The sequence below is a fragment of the Saimiri boliviensis genome, chromosome 9 (assembly GCF_048565385.1).
Source record: "Saimiri boliviensis isolate mSaiBol1 chromosome 9, mSaiBol1.pri, whole genome shotgun sequence".
Classification (NCBI taxonomy): Eukaryota; Metazoa; Chordata; class Mammalia; order Primates; family Cebidae; genus Saimiri; species Saimiri boliviensis.
In genome coordinates this window covers 48,953,479-48,970,021 of record NC_133457.1, presented here as the reverse complement: position 1 = coordinate 48,970,021, position 16,543 = coordinate 48,953,479, and the positions used below count along the sequence as shown (strand labels likewise).

Below are 16,543 nucleotides of genomic sequence, written 5' to 3'. Positions count from 1 at the left end.
TTTCCAGAGCTGCCTCTAGTTATCCCTGTATCCCCAGGGTTAATCAGAGGGCCTGGACAAGAATAAGAGCTTAATAACGGTGTCTGCAATAAACCTAGTTAAACTCAGTTTAACTTGCCCTGGGTCCAGAGGTTCCATTATTTATGGATTTTAACTTACAAATTTTTCCAGAACTAGACGCTGGAAGAAAATGCAACCCTCTTCGGACCATCAAAGAAGGCTATGGGGAAAGTTTCAGGGTTCACAGGCATTTCAGACAGCCTCTCAGCATCTAACCTGTTTGTAAGAGGAAACTCCGCTGCAGGTCCAGCAGCTTCTAAACGTTTTCCATCACGACCTGCAGTGAGAAGTACTTTTCACGTTAAAACACACTCAACACCTACATCAGAGACAAGGACTTCATGAAATAATATTTGTCCTTGCTATGGGTATTGCTCTCATTTTCTTTTTCTTTAAAAAAAAAAAAAAAAGAGGCTGGGCGCGGTGGCTCAAGCCTGTAATCCCAGCACTTTGGGAGGCCGAGGCGGGTGGATCACGAGGTCGAGAGATCGAGACCATCCTGGTCAACATGGTGAAACCCCGTCTCTACTAAAAATACAAAAAATTAGCTTGGCATGGTGGCGCGTGCCTGTAATCCCAGCTACTCAGGAGGCTGAGGCAGGAGAATTGCCTGAACCCAGGAGGCGGAGGTTGCGGTGAGCCGAGATCGCGCCATTGCACTCCAGCCTGGGTAACAAGAGCGGAACTCCGTCTCAAAAAAAAAAAAAAAAAAAAAAAGATACATTGCTGGTCACCACCCTTTGAATTGATTTCGTCTCTTTCATCTCACTGGTTGCATTCCACAGTCTGATGAACACTGCTCTGGGCATTCAGCTTATATAACCAGAGATGTCTTCTCAGAGGAGAAGCCATGGGCTCTGAAGGTCAGCTCCGAGGATCGGGCAGGCAGGCGGTGTGCAGCGGGGGCGGGTGAGAAGGTGCCAAGACGGCGCGGGCCACACTCTAACTGCTTCCCTCTCATTGCAGCCGAGCCCCTGCCGCTGATGGACCTGTGCCGGAGATCCGTCCGCTCAGCTCTGGGCCGCCAGCGCCTGCGGGACATCAGCTCCCTGCCCCTGCCTCAGTCTCTCAAAAACTATCTGCAGTACCAGTGAGCCAGGCCTGAGGGGCAGCACAGACACACCGCAGGGCCCAGCCTGCCTGTCATATTCACAGTCTCATGGCACATAGGGGAAAGGAACTACCCTTCCTCCGGCTCCCCAGAACACTCAGTTCTTTCAAAGCCAGGACATGGTACCAACTTTGGAAAGTAAAGGTCTGTTACCAACAAGATTTACTGCCCTCAGGGCAGCCCTCCCAAGTCAGACATTTCCTTCGGAGCCACAGAGAGCCTGGAGCCTGCACCTGCTGGAAATCCTGCCACCAACCAGGACACAGCAGCCACCGTATTGATCAGAGAGCCTGTTTCCTTATTCAAGAGAATGAATAAAACATTTGGGCAGGAGACTTTCTATTGTGTGCCTTGTTGAAGACAGGGCCGGAGAGAAATTAGCCTGTGCAGGGAGAAAATTGCCTCTGAATAATGAATGATGAAAGCAGCCTGACGCCGTGCCCCTCCTGGCCCACACCCCTTGCCAGGGCAGCAGGATTGTCATGCTGTTTTAGGACTTTGGGCCACTTTAAGAGACTGTTTCCAGGAGGCCCAACCGCACACCTGGCAAGTGGACAGCGCAGTGTGGAGACACCTTCTGGCTTACCTCTTTGAATGAACATTGTTTACTCGCCCCTTTCCATGTGCCCCCCTTCCCAGCCACTGGCTCACCATTCTCTGGATGCCCAGACACCTGTCTTCGGGGAAGATGAGTCTGACTGGTTCACCCCAGGGAAGAGTGTATCCTTACCATTATTTTAAGCAGCATTTGTATTTTAAAGGAGGAATGTGGAGAGGACAGTGCTTAGTCCACAGGTGCTAACAGGGGAACTGGGGGCATTGTGACACCCCCGTCTGATGTGTCCTGGGTTGGGGGAGCCTTCCTGCAGTGTCCAGGGTCTCTGGGCAATGTCCATTCAGGGTGCAGCATGGCTGTCACAAAGCTTTATTTGAGCAAATTATTTTTTCACTTTAGGAGACTTCTACGAGTTTGTTTCCTGCTTCAAATGTGTGTGTGATGTGCTGTTTATTTATCAGCTTGAGGTCCGTGGGGGCAGCCTTGTAACTGGAAGGGTGGATGTGGGGGACGCATTCTGCACCTGTTCGGAGCCTGGTCCTCTCGCAGGAATGCCGCCGCTACTGCCACCTCATGTGTGTTTCAGACCCTCTCCGCCCACACTCATTTTTTAACTGGAAATCATCACAGCAGTGGGATATCAGAGCCCCAGACAGCACTGCCTCTCCCTCCCCGCCCCCCTGCCCCCACTTTAATGTGAATTTGACTGATGAATGAGGAGCGTTTCTAATAAAGTTTGTCATTCAGTCCTTCAGCTGCGTATTACATGTTTGGGGAGGGACCCAGAAAGCTTCTTCCATCAACCTGGCCGGTCTGTCCTCAGACCCATACAAGCCAGGCGTGTGAATTCCTCTTTAGACTCTTCTTGTCTCGTCTGACTCCTGGTCCCTGCTTGTGCTCAAACTCCAGCTATTTTGCAAAGGCCTGCCCTGGAAAAGAGAATGTGCCTGGGCCCTGCTTGCAAAGGTGACCTTAATGGTGGAAAAACAACTCAGCCTCCTGGTGCCAGAGTCAAGGGGCAGCTCTGCAAAGGCACTTAGGGCCAGGCAGCGCAAACCCTGTGCAACACCAGTTTCCAAGTGGACTGCAGGTGGGGCTGGATGTGATTCTGGCAAATGCATGTTGTCACCAAGGAGCAGTGCAAATTGCTGAGGGCTGAGTGTGAAGTAAGGCCAGGCTCAGGGCTGGTGGCAGTTCAGGAGCTGGAGTCCAGATAGGGTCTGGATAAGGACTGGCATAGCATTCACTTAGCAGACCAGCCAACAGCATGCAATGGCAATTTCCAGGGACCCAGAGCCCAGGCTGGTGTGTCTCATCCCCAGAGATACGTGGTACAGCATAATAAAGTGAGAAGGAGCTCTTAAAGTGGGGCGGGTGAGAATGGAGAATAAAGGGAAGGCTTCCCTCTTGTTAATTTTTTTTTTTTTATAATAAGAAAAAGAATAAAGAAGAGGAAGAAAGAGAAAGAGGAAGAGGGAGAGAGAATGGGGGTATTGCTTTATTGCCCAAGCTAGAATGCAGTCTAAATATGGGTATGCCTATAATTGTCCTTAATAATGGAGACATAAAAGAAAATGAGGGAAGAGAATAATAAACAAGGAGCCAACCAACATTTCATTTAAACTTCTAAGTTGATATGATGTGGTACTGATAAGAGTGTATATTTTGTGTATTTAAAGTGGAGAGTTCTATAAATGTTAGTTACGTTTACTTGTTCCAGATCTGAGTTCAAGTCCTGGATATCGTTGTTAATTTTCTGTCTCATTGATCTGTCTAATAATAATGTTGAAGTCTCCCACTATTATTGTGTGGGAGTCTAGGTCTCTTTATTAGTCTTGTATGTCTGGGTATTCCTGTATTGGGTGCGTATATATTTAGGATCTTTAGCTCTTCTTGTTGTTGCATTGATCCTTTTATCATTATATAATGTCCTTCTTTACTTCTTTTGATCTTTGTTGCTTTAACGACTATTTTATCAGAGGCAAAAATTGTAACTTCTGCTTTTTGTTTATTTATTTTAGCTCTCTGTTTGGTTGGTAAATCTTTCTCCATCCCTTGTTTTGAGTCTTTGTGTATCCTTGAATGTGAGATGGGTCTGGAGGCAGCATACCGATGGGTTTTAGTTTTTTAACCAAATTGCCTGTCTGTCTTTGGATTGGGGGATTTAGTCAATTTAAATTTAGAATTAATAATGATATATGTGAGTTGAATACTGCCATTTAATATTAGCTGGCTATTTTGCCCATTAGTTGATGTAAATTCTTCATTATATTGATACTCTTTATTTCTGGTATTTTTTTTTTAGAAAGGCTGATACTGTTTGTTCCTTTCTATGCGTAGTGGTTCTTTCAGAAGCTCTTGTAAAGCAGGCCTGGTGGTGAGGAATTCTCTGAGTGCTTGCTTGTTCACAAAAAACTTTATTTTTCCTTCACTTATGAAGCTTAGTTTAGCTGGATGTGAAATTCTTGGTTGAAAGTTCTTTTCTTTAAAGATATTGAATATTGGTCCCTACTCTCTTCTGGCTTGTAGGGTTTCTGCTGAGAGATCTGCTGTAAGTCTGATAGGCTTCCCTTGGTGGGTAACCAGGTTCCAGGAAGTCCAATAGCGTCTACGCATCTGAACAGGGGAGATGGAGAAGCAGGTGCTGGGGGATGGAAATGTATGTGCCAAGTGGGTGCCTGTGCCCGTGGAATGTGGGGAAGGAAATCCATGTAAATAGATGATGCACCCACGTCTTGACCAGTGCAAATGCCCCGTGAACTGTGGTTCAGTACATGGTGGCTCGTGGCCTCCTTCCCCACCCCGTGTTTCCTCGTACCCTTTCCTGCAGAAGATCAGGCAGGACATCAACAAACCCGGTCTGTTGATGCTTTAGAATTTCCTCACTTGTTCCAGTGATAAGGGCTTCTATTTGTTGAGTGCACCAAGAATCTGACACTTTATACATAGTTACCTTATTAATTCTTTACAATATTTCTACATGGAGGCTTTGAGTCTCTCCATGTAACAAAATGGAGGCTTAGAAATTTGGCCAAGGTTCAGAGTCAGCAAATGGTGAAGCTGAGCTTCCAACCCAGGTCTTTCTGATGAGAAAATGTCTAAGTTTTCTCTGTATAGACACAGCACCAGGGAAGGCATGGCTGCCCCCAACTTGTTGACACCCAAAACCACACCAGTCTCATCTCCACCAGCAAACACAGTGTTGAACAGGGACACAGAGGGACTGGTAAGAGTGGAGGTGAGGAAGAGGAAAGCAGAAGAATAGTGCAAGATGTATGTCAATAATAATAATTGAAAACAATATCCAGCCATAAGTGACTGCTTACTATTGTTGAAGCAAATGGGAAGGAGACTGTTAGCCTAAGCTTGTCTCTATACCTGGAGCTCTTACAGAGCTAAACCAAAACTTAACTTGGAGGCATTTCTTGCAAACGATTTGAAACAACAGTAACAACAAAAACAAATTAAAAAAACCCCTGAGCTTTATCCAATCACAGCCAGCCAGCTAGCCAATCTATGATATAGCTAGGGATCTTTTGAACTATACCCAAATAAAGCAAATGCCCAGCTGTAGCCAATCAAGCAATTTTATGACTTGACTTTTGCATTCAGCCTATAAAAGCTGGTTGCTCATGCTGCTGTAGTGGAGCTCTCTGAACCTCTTCTGGCTTTCAGTGCTGCCCAATTCATGAACTGTTCTTTGCTCCAATAAACTCTGTTAAATTTAATTTGTCTAAAGTTTTGCTGTTAACATGCTGTGCCAGGCACTATGCAAAGTACTTTACATTCATTATCTCCTCTAAAAGAAATAAATTCCTCAAACTAGCCACCTGTGTTGGGTAGGCAGAGGGAAGAGTCCCCTCTGCTAGATGGCATGGCTGAAGGATCTGCCTCCTGAGGTTCCAGACCTGGTGAACAACAGGTGCCCCATACAGGTATGAGAACTCACGGACCTGCATGGGCAGGTGGATGATTCCTCCCACCAGACTCTCTCTCTCTGGTGGAGATATAGATGCCTTTCCCACCCATTCTCAGGAAGACTCTGCTTTCATGTAGACATGTCTGGCCACCATGATTATACAAGAGTTAGAATTTTTTTTGTTGTTGCTGGGACATAGTCTTGCTCATCACCCAGGCTGGAGTGCAATGGTATGATCTCGGCTCACTGCAACCTCTGCCTCCCAGGTTTAAGTGATTCTCCTGCTTCAGCCTCCCAAGCAGCTAGGACTACAGGCACCTGTCACCACACCTGGCTAATTTTTGTAATTTTAGTAGAAAAGAGTTTTCACCATGTTGGCCAGGCTGGTCTTGAACCCCTGACCTTAGGTGATCCACCCTCCTCAGCCTCCCAAAGTGCTGGGATTACAGGTATGAGCCACCATGCCTGGCCAAGAGTTATATTATCTCAGGGCTTGCCCGAGACATGTGCATGTCTCAGACAGGCTAATGAATGTGAGGCCCCTTCCATAGCTTAACAATATTTGTTCCATATGTGTCAGATGAGTGTTCTCAATGAATATTTTAATTTCCCCCAGTATGCTTTCTGTCTCAACAGAAGTGGAGCATGGTACATTTTGCCACATTTGTGTGGAGTTGAGTGAAGACAACTGGGTTAACTAATACCATGTTTTCCATTTATTCTGCTTCTGTCTTAGAGGTCCTTATAGATTGAGACCTCAGACCCACTGGCCTGCCCTTTCGTATGACTCCACTGGCTGTGGTGGTTTTGTGAGGGTCATAAATGTCCTTCAATCAGAGACAGGTGCTCCAAACTTTATTCTTCAAGTAACATGCCTGCCTTTGCCAATTGTGAATTCCTCCTACTCCTTCTTAAACCTGTCCCCGTATCCAGCTTGTGCTATCTCTCAAAGTGACAGGGTTGCCCTTGGGGAAATAGGATTTCCTTCTCTGTGTTTTAAAGTTCCCCTGAGTGTCTAGATTTTTGCTGTAAGATCCAAGTCCTACTCTGCATTATTTCACACCCTTTGTAAGTCGCTAAGGATGAAAGAGGCACCTTTTTGGTCTCTGTTACTTAAAAATTAGCCCCTGCTGTTGCTGTAGTTTCTTGATGCTATTTTTTCTCACTGCAAAGGAGACGACCCCTCTTTTTGCATGCCTGTGCTTGACATCGGGATTTAAATACTACTGCTTGCTATTGGTATTGTGGCCTCACATTTCAGGGCTCCCTCATCTCTGATTTTAAAACTGTATTCACTCCAACTACTGAAATAGATTTATACTTGTGTCACAACACTCAAGAGCAGGAAATACTGCATTGCTTTCTTTTTTCCTAATTCAAGTTCCATCTGGCTCTCAGTCCCTACTTCCCTAGGCAGTGAGATGCCAAACATAACTCACTATTGGGGATACTTTTTCCTTCCCCAGGGCCACCAAGAAGCCAGTGAGTCTCACATAGTCTTGAAAACTTGGGGAAGCACCTCTCTGGTCTTCAACCTACCACTAAGATTCACATTGCCCAAGTTGTCTATTTAAAATGGGTGGTGTCACACTTTACTGTCTATACAGGGTGCAGTGTTTGTTAGCTGCTGCTCCCAAAATCACATCCTGAAGGGCCCAATCACTGACAACTGTGTATCATCCCCTGGAGGCCTTGACATGAAGGTGAGGAGCCATTTTCACCATGCATGTACCTCACCATCACCTTCTTCTCCTCCACCTCCAGGAGTCACCCCAAGCACCAAGCACTGCTTCCACCTCCTCCCCTTCAGGCAGAACCAAGCTTGAGCCCCTAGTGTGGAAGGGCTGTCTTCTGGGTACCAGGTGTAGCAGTCACTCTAGGCATCTGCTGCTAACCCCAGAACTCACCTTTTTGGGGATGCCAACAGCTTCTGCCTACAAGCTCCTAAGCCTTTGCTTAAGGACTTTCATAGTAACAGGGGTGCTCTTGGCTCACCGTGCAAGCCAGAAGTGCCTGGAAGTTAATGACATGGAAGCAACCTCAATCAATGACTTGAGGATAAATGCATCAGCTCCTGGCCCCTATGGTGGAAGCACACAGGGAGCATGTTTCACACAATCTCCCAGACATCCAAGTGGGATGGAGCCTGAGGCGCTCTCAGCAGTAAGCTGCTGGTTAACACACCCTGTATTAGCTGCCCTCTATGCCTAATCTCACTTCTCCGCTTCACTGCTTCCCAGATTGCCCCCAAACTCTTGACCTGAGGTCTGCTTCAGGGAACCCCAACCTAGGAGCCCTGGTAGCTTCAGTTCTGGGCTCTGAAACCCAAAAGCTATCAACATCTCCAGAGGCAAAGGAGTCCAGATCTACTCTGCCCTTATCTGTTAAAAGAGAAAAAAGAAAAATGACTTTTTCCTCCTTCTGGAGTCTCTTCCACAAAGAGGATAAGAGAAATGAACAATACAATACATTTTACCACCATAAAACAATTATTTACTGAGCATCTGCTGTGAGGCCAGCCTGGCCCACAGCCATCTGGGGGATAAAGAAGAAAAATGAGAAGGTGTGATGACCCAGATTGCAGGGGAAGAAAATCAACATTCTTGGTGTGGGAATGAACAATAGTGGAGCACCTAGTCTGGGGCACCTGTTCTAGATTCACATCCTCAGGCATTTGTTGGGAAAATTAGGGTTCAAGGGAATGTAGTGACTTGCTCAAGCTGAAGGTCACCTGATCCAACCCTGGTGTGACCACGCATTGGCCAGCAGGATCTCTTGCCCTGATATAGGGGGCTCTGGATGACAAGGAAGGGACTTTGGCAATAGTTGGCCCTACATTTGACAGGGCCCAAAAGGACTTCTCTAGAGCTGCGTTTTCCAAACCATGCACTTCAGCTCCACCCAGCCCTTCTAGGGAAGGTGCAATTCAGAGAAGCTACAGCGAACACTCACACAATTGGTTAATAACAGTGTGGCAAACACCAAATTAGTTGCCCACCTGTGTAATGCAGTCCATATGGGGGCCCTGGAGAGCAGAAACAATCCGTGGATTCCCTCCCTGTATTCAAGTCAGCAGGAGTCAAAGTCACTGAGATTGAGGACCCAAAGTTCTCCCAGAGCCATGAGTGGTGGCTTCACCTTATTCTGGCCTCCTCGCCTGGAACTTCTATAAAGAGAGTTTTGCAGGGCTTGAAGTCATTGCTGAGACAAAGTGGGGGTTGTGTTTGGTAGCACTGTGAGCACTTTCTCAAAGACAGGGTCTGTTTGGAGCTCTGCTTCCCTGGCTTCCCTCTTCCAGAGGCCAAGAGCTTGCAAACACTGCAATGTGAACTATGCATTAAAATTTTATACACTAATATATATTTTACTGAACTTTTTAATAACCCTGGGAGAAATGGCTTTAAATAATTCAATATGGTGTTGGCCCCGAGCTGAACTATGCTACAAGTAACCATGTATAAAATATGACACTAATATCGCATACCTTAATATAATAAATGTTTATCTTGATAATAAGCCATTTAAATTCTAGTAATGTGTGAGTTACAGTTGCTAGGGCACAGTCTCGTTAAGGTTTTAAATGAGACATCAACAGCAAAAGCAACATAAATACGCATGTTAATCTACTTGCTATTTATAAATGAACCAATTGGACAGTGAATAGCTTATTCATAAATAAAAGCTTTAAATGCCATTTGTGAAGCAAGTGAATGACGGGAGGAAGTGCTGCCAGTAATGTATGTTTTTCTCAGAGCTACCTTTGGGATTTTATAGAAAGTCCAGCATGAGTACAGAGGTCACTCTCCCCACCCAACAAGGAGACCATTGTCAGAGAACGGAGCCACTGATGCATAGTAGGTGTTCAATAAATTCTTACTGAAGGACTTTAAATGGCTGCTTCAGGAAGAATTTAAGAATTTGAGTAGTTTCCAAACCTGGCTATAAGTCAAAATTACCTGGACATTGTGTTAAAAATACAGATCTCTAAGCCCTGCCCAGATACAGAGTTAGAATTTTCAGGTTTTCCACCTAAGAATCTCTCCCCAGGCCTACAGTCAATTTACCTGTCAATTCTACCGAGTTTTTTCTTTTGTTTTGTTGTTGTTTGTGGAGAGGGGTGGTTTGTTTGTGTTTGTTTGTTTGTTTGTTTTTAAAGACAAAGTCCCACTATGTTGCCCAGGCTGAACTCAAACTCCTTGGCTCAAGCAGTTCTCCCACCCACCTTAGCCTCCCGAGTAGCTGGGATTACAGGTGTGTGCCCCTGCCCTCAGCTCTACAAGATTTTTAGGCAGAGAATCTTCAAGTTGGAAGAAACCCTGGTGACTACCTAATCCAGCTTCCAAAATCACATAGCAGGTTTGTGGGCAAGCCAGGACCCATCTGCCAACGTCCCAACATTCTTTTCACTAGGCCTGTGTCTCCAAACTAGGGTGTGTGTTCACTAGTTGGATTAGTCCGGACTCTTTTAGTTACAAGTGAAAATAACCTAAGGCAAATCAATTTAACCAAAAAATCACATGGCTTTAGGTACAGCTGGATCCTGGGATTAAAATAATGTCATTGGGGTCTACCCCTTTCCACCCTTCAGCTCTGCTTTCCTTTGGGTTGGTTCATTCCCAGGCAGTTTTCTCTACTAGCGACCTTGAAACCTCTAGGCTACATCTCAGCGGTTTGCCCATCCAAGCTGAGACAGGGCTTCTCTCTTGAGAGAGTAGCAGCAGACACCCCAGGACTGATGCTCACTGGTCTGCTCGGGCCACATACTCATTTCTTTCTTTCCTTTTTTTTTTTTTTTTTTTTTTTTTTTTGAGCTGGAGTCTTGCTCTGTCACCCAGGACAGAGTGCAGCGGCACCATCTCAGCTCACTCCAACCTCCACCTCCTGGGAGCTATTCTCCTGTCTCGTCCTCCACAGTAGTTGGGATTACAGACTCATGCACCACCACACTAGGCTAATTTTTTTTTTTTTTTAAGTACAGATGGGGTTTCGCCATGTTTGCCAGGCTGGTCTCAAACTCCTGACCTCAGGTGATCTGCTGGGATTACAGGTGTGAGCCACTGCGCCAAGCCCACATGTAAATTTCTGAAGCATTGCACTCAGGGGAATGTAACCTGAGTTACGGGTGCACCTGACACAGGGCAGGTCCGGCTATGGACAGAGAGTGGGGAGGCTTAGTTCCCCTAGAGAGAAATTGAGTCCCTGGTACCAGAAAGGGAATGGAGGCAGGGCAGGAAGAGCAACAGAGCAGCTGTCTCCTCACCAACACCGAGCCGGCCGCATGCAGACTGACAGGTGAACGCAGGCATTTTCTGCAGCTTCCGTCTTACAGAAAGTAACTTAACACATCAATGTTACGTTAAAACAAGCCCAGTAGTAGAGTGCAAAATTCTCATGAATTTTTAAGAGGAAACGGGTAATTTCAAAGAGCCCGCAAGCTCGCAGCAGGCGGGGCCGACTCACTCCAGCCTCCCAGGGCCCGGGGCGGGAGCTCAGTAGGCACACTCACTGGGGGGAGTCTGGGAAGCCTGAACGCAGGCTCTGGCCCCAAAATGATCTGCTGTTTGAATTACTCATCGTTTGTTCGCTTGATATATCGAATCTCTCTCCACCGGATGTAATTCCCTCATGGTGGGACCTGTTCCCTTACCCCTCCATGATCTTCCCTTGTGTAGAAGGACCTGAAGGTCCCACTTCCCACTCCAGCCTCAGACACTTTGCCAAGATTGGGTCCCACTGGAGGGCAGACATGGGGTAGTCAATGTGCTGTAAGCCCAAGCGAGGGAGAGCTTCAGACTGAAGCAGGTTTAGCCCTGGCACTGCCAGACAGGCCAAGCAGTCACCTCTGGATCCCTTTTCTCTGACATTGGCAGTTGGGCTGGAGGATATGGGCACAAGGCCATCCATTTGTCCCACTGAGTAATCCTGTTCCTGGCCACTATGATAGAGATGGGTATGAGCATCTTTGAACTCAAGGTGCCCCTAGTCTAAGCAGAGAGTGGGGCAGGATCTCGAACATCAGGACATCATGTGTGGTTGTGCAAGTTGAGCACTGTACAAATGCCCCAGCTGAGAAGGCCCGTCAACATTCACTTGCTTACCTGTGAATTCTGGCACAGGGCTATCTGCCCATAGGAAGAGATACGAAACCACCATGTGGGCTAAATGGCAGCCCTAAGGACATCATGTTCCTGAGACCAGAGTCAGGTCTGAGGAAGAAGCTGGGAAGCAGAGCTGTGGGGGTCTGAGGCCCCAGCCCCAGTACTGGATCCCCAAACCCAGCAATGGGGAGAGAAGGGTGCAACTGTATGTCAATGAAAAGAGCAGAAACCTTAGAAGCCAGAAATAGCCTGGAAGCCAAGAGAGACAATGAGAAGTCAGAGGAAGCAGGCAGGTCGGGGGAGAGCTGGAAGAATCTGTGTATGAACCACATATTTACCTCTAATCCATTCCCTGCCCTGCTCCATGTTGCAGGTAACTGCCTTCCCCAGGCCTCTAGTTCTCTGACTTCTGGATAAAGTTATGTGCAGAATCTCTCATTCCTGTTCCAGCTCTGGCTACATGTTGTTCCCTTCATCCACAATATCCTTTTCTACCAGCCTGACTTTTTCAGAACTCAACTGAGGTACCACCTTCTCTAGGGAAGTATTTCTACCCACACAGACTGAAATGTACACATTTTCTTCTAGTGCAACAGCCTCCTGTGCTTCCCTGTTATAGCACACCACATTGTATTCTTCATCCACTGGTATAATCTGTTCCCACTTCACCTTCCATGGGGCTCTGAACTTCCAGAAGGCAGGGTGTCATCTCCCACCTCTGCATCCCCAATATCTAGCACAGAGGAAGAGGTCCAATAAATGTTGATTGGATGCTTACACTTTATCAAGGGATTGGCACATGTTTTCTCACTGAATAATCAAATAACCTGGTATGTCAGAAGCTCTCATTATCATTCTCACTTCACAGATGATTCTAAGTGATTTTCCCAAAGTTGCCCTACTAAAAGATGGTTCTTGGCTAGGCGCAGTGCCTCACGCCTGTAATCCTAGCACTTTGGGAGGACAAGGTGGGTGGATCACCTGAGGTCAGGAGTTTGAGACCAGCCTGGCCAACATGGTTAAACCCCATCTCTACGAAAAATACAAAAATTAGCCCGGCATGGTGGCAGGCACCTGTAACCCCAGCCACCCAGGAGGCTGAGGCAGGAGAATCACTGGAAACCAGGAGGCGGAGGTTGCAGTGAGCAGAGATTGTGCCATTGCGCTCCAGCCTGGGTGAGAGAGTGAGACTCCATCTCCAAAAAAAAAAAAAAAAATGGTTCTTGAATCCAGATCCCCCAAAAAAGTGGTTCTTGAACCTAAATCCCCTTTCCTTGTCCTCAGCTCTTCCCAGCTCTTGAACAGCTTCTCCTATTTGAATGTTTTTCTAGGAGTCTTAGCACAATCCCCGCTCTCCCAAGATGATTATCATCATTGCTAATCTCAGCCTTGAGATCTATGAGTTTTCTGGAGTCAGAATACTGCCCAGTTCAAATCTCTGTTCTGCTCTTTGCTGTATAACCTTAGGGAAGTTGCTTAATCTCTCCAAACTTTAGCTTCTTTATCTGTAAAATGGGTTTGAAAGAGTCTCTACCTTGTAAAGTTGTGTGAAAGTTAAGTAAGACAAGATATGCAAAGTCTTAGCATACTACCTGGACCATAGGAAGAATTTATAAATGTCAGCTAGTAATAATAGAGGAAGTTGATTGATCAGATTATGTATTCTAACTCACTGCTTCTTAAACCTCCATGTGCCTGTGAATACGATGGGGGTTTTCTTAAAATGCAGAATCTTATGCAGAAGGTCTGGTGTAGAGCCCCAGGTTTGCATTTCCAAGAAGCTCCTGAGTAATGCTTATGCTGCAGGTCCGAGAGCCACCCTTTGAGCAGCAAGGCTCTAGGTCAGTGAGGAGCAGGACCTTAAGAGTCAGGGGCATAAGGGGCAGTGGAGGTGTATTACTGTGGAGTCAGGGGTCCAAAGTCAGATGTGGAATGAAACTGGGAGTTCGGGAGGGGATTCTGGGTGGCTCAAAAGGAGAGGGTAAGAGGGCAGAAAGGTGCCCTGCAGACTGGTGTCCTCAGCTTTTCAGATTGTGGCAGAGGGGCAAGAAGAGAGGAAAGAAGGATCAGGTCTTCCTTCCTGGGACCTGCCCTCCCACCTGCAGAGGGGTGAAACTTACAAAACAACTGCAGGTATCTAGCTGCCAACTGCTGCCTCCATCTGTCCTCAGGGAGGAATGCTGAGGCCACAGAATGGTTGAGAGGCTGGGAACAAATGGTCCAGAAAGCAAGTAGCCTGTGTCCCTGTTCACCGGGCAGTATTGGCCCCGCTCCTGGCCCTTCATCCCTGCTTAGGGGTATTCAGGAGGTGTAGGGAGGCCCTGAATGGCTGAGTCCTGAGGTCTGGGGTCTAGTCTAGCTTTCCCTCTGTCCCCTGACAGCCAGCACATATGCTCCACCCATAGAAGGGCCCACAATTCCTTTCTGACCTTAATAGCGGCCTTTTATCCCTGGCGGCCCACCTGGTCACTTCTCTCCAACCTTGCTTGATGAAACTTAATAGGGGCTTCATCCTAGGCCCACCATGCCACAAGGTTTTTTAAGGAGGGAGTGTGAACTGCAGCAGATTTCTAAGGGAAGCATGTCTGCCAATACGTTTTAGATTCTAGGAACTGCCTGTGAATGGAGTGCTGTCAGATAGCCCTCATCACATCCAGTGTGATGATCAAAAAGCTCCTTTTGTTGGGTTTGAGTTTTTGGCATATGTACTTTTTTTTTTTTTTTTTAAGTCAGGGAACACAAAAGAAATTATAAAAGAAGACCCAGCTATCACCTTCCCTCCCCACCAGCTCCCAGTGGGGCTACTCTGGACCCTTCCAGCTGCTTCTGCCAGTGTTTCCCTCCATGTCTCTGGATAATATAATTTTAACATACTTTCTAGACTTCATGATTTTAGGAATTATCTCTTAGTGCATATGATTAAACTCAGGGTAAGCAGGAAACTGTTTTAAATTCCTCATTGGATATCTTTGTAAGTGTAAATATTACCTTTATATTTCTGCTCCTAGGCTCACCGTGCCTCTAGAGTATCTCTTGACTCTCCTTTGGCAAGCTAAGGATATATATATATGTATATATTTTGAGATGGAGTTTCACTCTTGTTAACTGGGCTGGAGTGCAATGGCGCAATCTCGGTTCACTGCAACCTCTACCTCCTGGGTTCGAGTGATTCTTCTGCCTCAGCCTCCTGAGTAGCTGAGATTACAGGCGCCTGCCACTATGCCCAGCTAATTTTTGTATTTTTAGTAGAGAAGGGGTTTCACCATGTTGGCCAGGCTGGTCTCAAACTCCTGACCTCAGGTGATCCACCCACCTTGGCCTCCCAAAGTGCTGGGATTACAGGTGTGAGCCACTGTGACCGGCCAGCAAGCTACCAGCCTCCTTGTTAGGCAGGGAGAATGACCTCTGTCCTGATGCTGAACTTTCTATAAAATCCTAAAGGTATCTCAGAGAAATAATCAAATAACCTGGCATGGCAGAAACTGTCATTATCATTTTCACTTCACAGATGAGTCTAAGTGAATGACTTCTTATCTTAACTCCTCTCCCTACTCTCCCTACTCCTTCCTATCAACTCAAGGCAACTTTACATTAAGGTTTTTCTTTTTGTTTCTTTTTTTTTTTTTTTTTTTTGAGACAGGGTCTCACTCTGTCACCCAGGCTGGAGTACAGTGGTGAGATCTTGGCTCACTACAAACTCTGCCTCCTGGGTTCAAGTGATTCTCCTGCCTCAGCCTCTGGAGTAGCTGGGATTACAGGCATGCGCCACCATGCCCTGCTAATTTTTGTATATTTAGAACAGATGGGGTTTCACCATGTTGGCCAGGCTGGTCTTTACTCCTGACCTCAAGTGATCTGCCTGCCTCAGCCTCCCAAACTGCTGAGATTACAGGTGTAAGCCACTGCACCCAGCCTTACATTATGTTTTCAAGATTGATATTCTGTTCCACAACTACAAGTAAGGTTTATGTTCTTTGTTTACAGGCTGAATCTAACAATTGAAAATCAAGAAACAAGGTTTACATCATTATGACTAGGCAAATATTGATGGCAGTTCAGCCGGTGCGTAAAGTACTATGAGCACGCTGCTTTTCTTGCAAACTTTTAGTTTGTCCTGAAGTTTCTATTTGTCTTTCTTTTCTCTTATCCTATTTGCTTATATTACATCCTCACTTTTTTCAAACTTTCCGTCATATCAGATATTCTAAGAAGCAAGGAATTATGCTAAAAAATTTGATCACCAACCAACCCAATTTAATTCCGTTTATGGGGATCATTTCTAGCAGAGAGCAGAGCAATCAGAATAGACAGAGCACTCGTCACCAAAGCACCAAGGCAGGGTGCCAGAAGCCCCTTGCTGTGCCAGCCATGAACTTCTCAGAGTCCAGATCATGGCAAGGTCCAGGAGACCCCAGGAAGGGGATGGCCAATGGAAGAAGGGCGGCTGGTGTTGGCTGCTATTTACAAACCCACTCAGAAGTACTTAAACTGGCACATCCTGGCTACCCATCGGCCCTGCTAACAGGTCATTTTCCCCAAACCCTCCCCTCGTTTCCATCTAAACTTGCTGCATTCTGGACTTGCTGTCCAGCCCCCTTCCCCACCCTGCTGTGCCGCAAGGAATCTCCTGTGTCCTAGACCCCATGTCTTCTTTCTTGGTTTATCCCTTTTGTTTTGCTAAATGTAAGACTCAGCTTTACCATTTTATATTCAATTCAGAGGATGAACCAACATATTGAACCACCAACTAATTAAAAAATGTTAATCACTGGGCATCTTGTTACAAAGTTACGCAAAGA

At 46.3% G+C, this 16,543-nt stretch overlaps 1 protein-coding gene across 1 annotated transcript in view; it reads left to right on the top strand.

Annotated features, from left to right (window-relative positions):
- The window catches only part of SPSB4 (splA/ryanodine receptor domain and SOCS box containing 4), an 84,558-nt gene extending 82,082 nt beyond the window's left edge, over positions 1 to 2,476 (top strand). Inside the window, exon 3 of the mRNA XM_003942590.4 lies at positions 1,027 to 2,476. Coding sequence (XP_003942639.1) covers positions 1,027 to 1,154 — 128 coding nt within the window. The 3' untranslated portion in view covers positions 1,155 to 2,476. The remainder of the gene's footprint in view (positions 1 to 1,026) is intronic.
- The last annotated feature ends 14,067 nt before the right edge of the window (positions 2,477 to 16,543 follow it).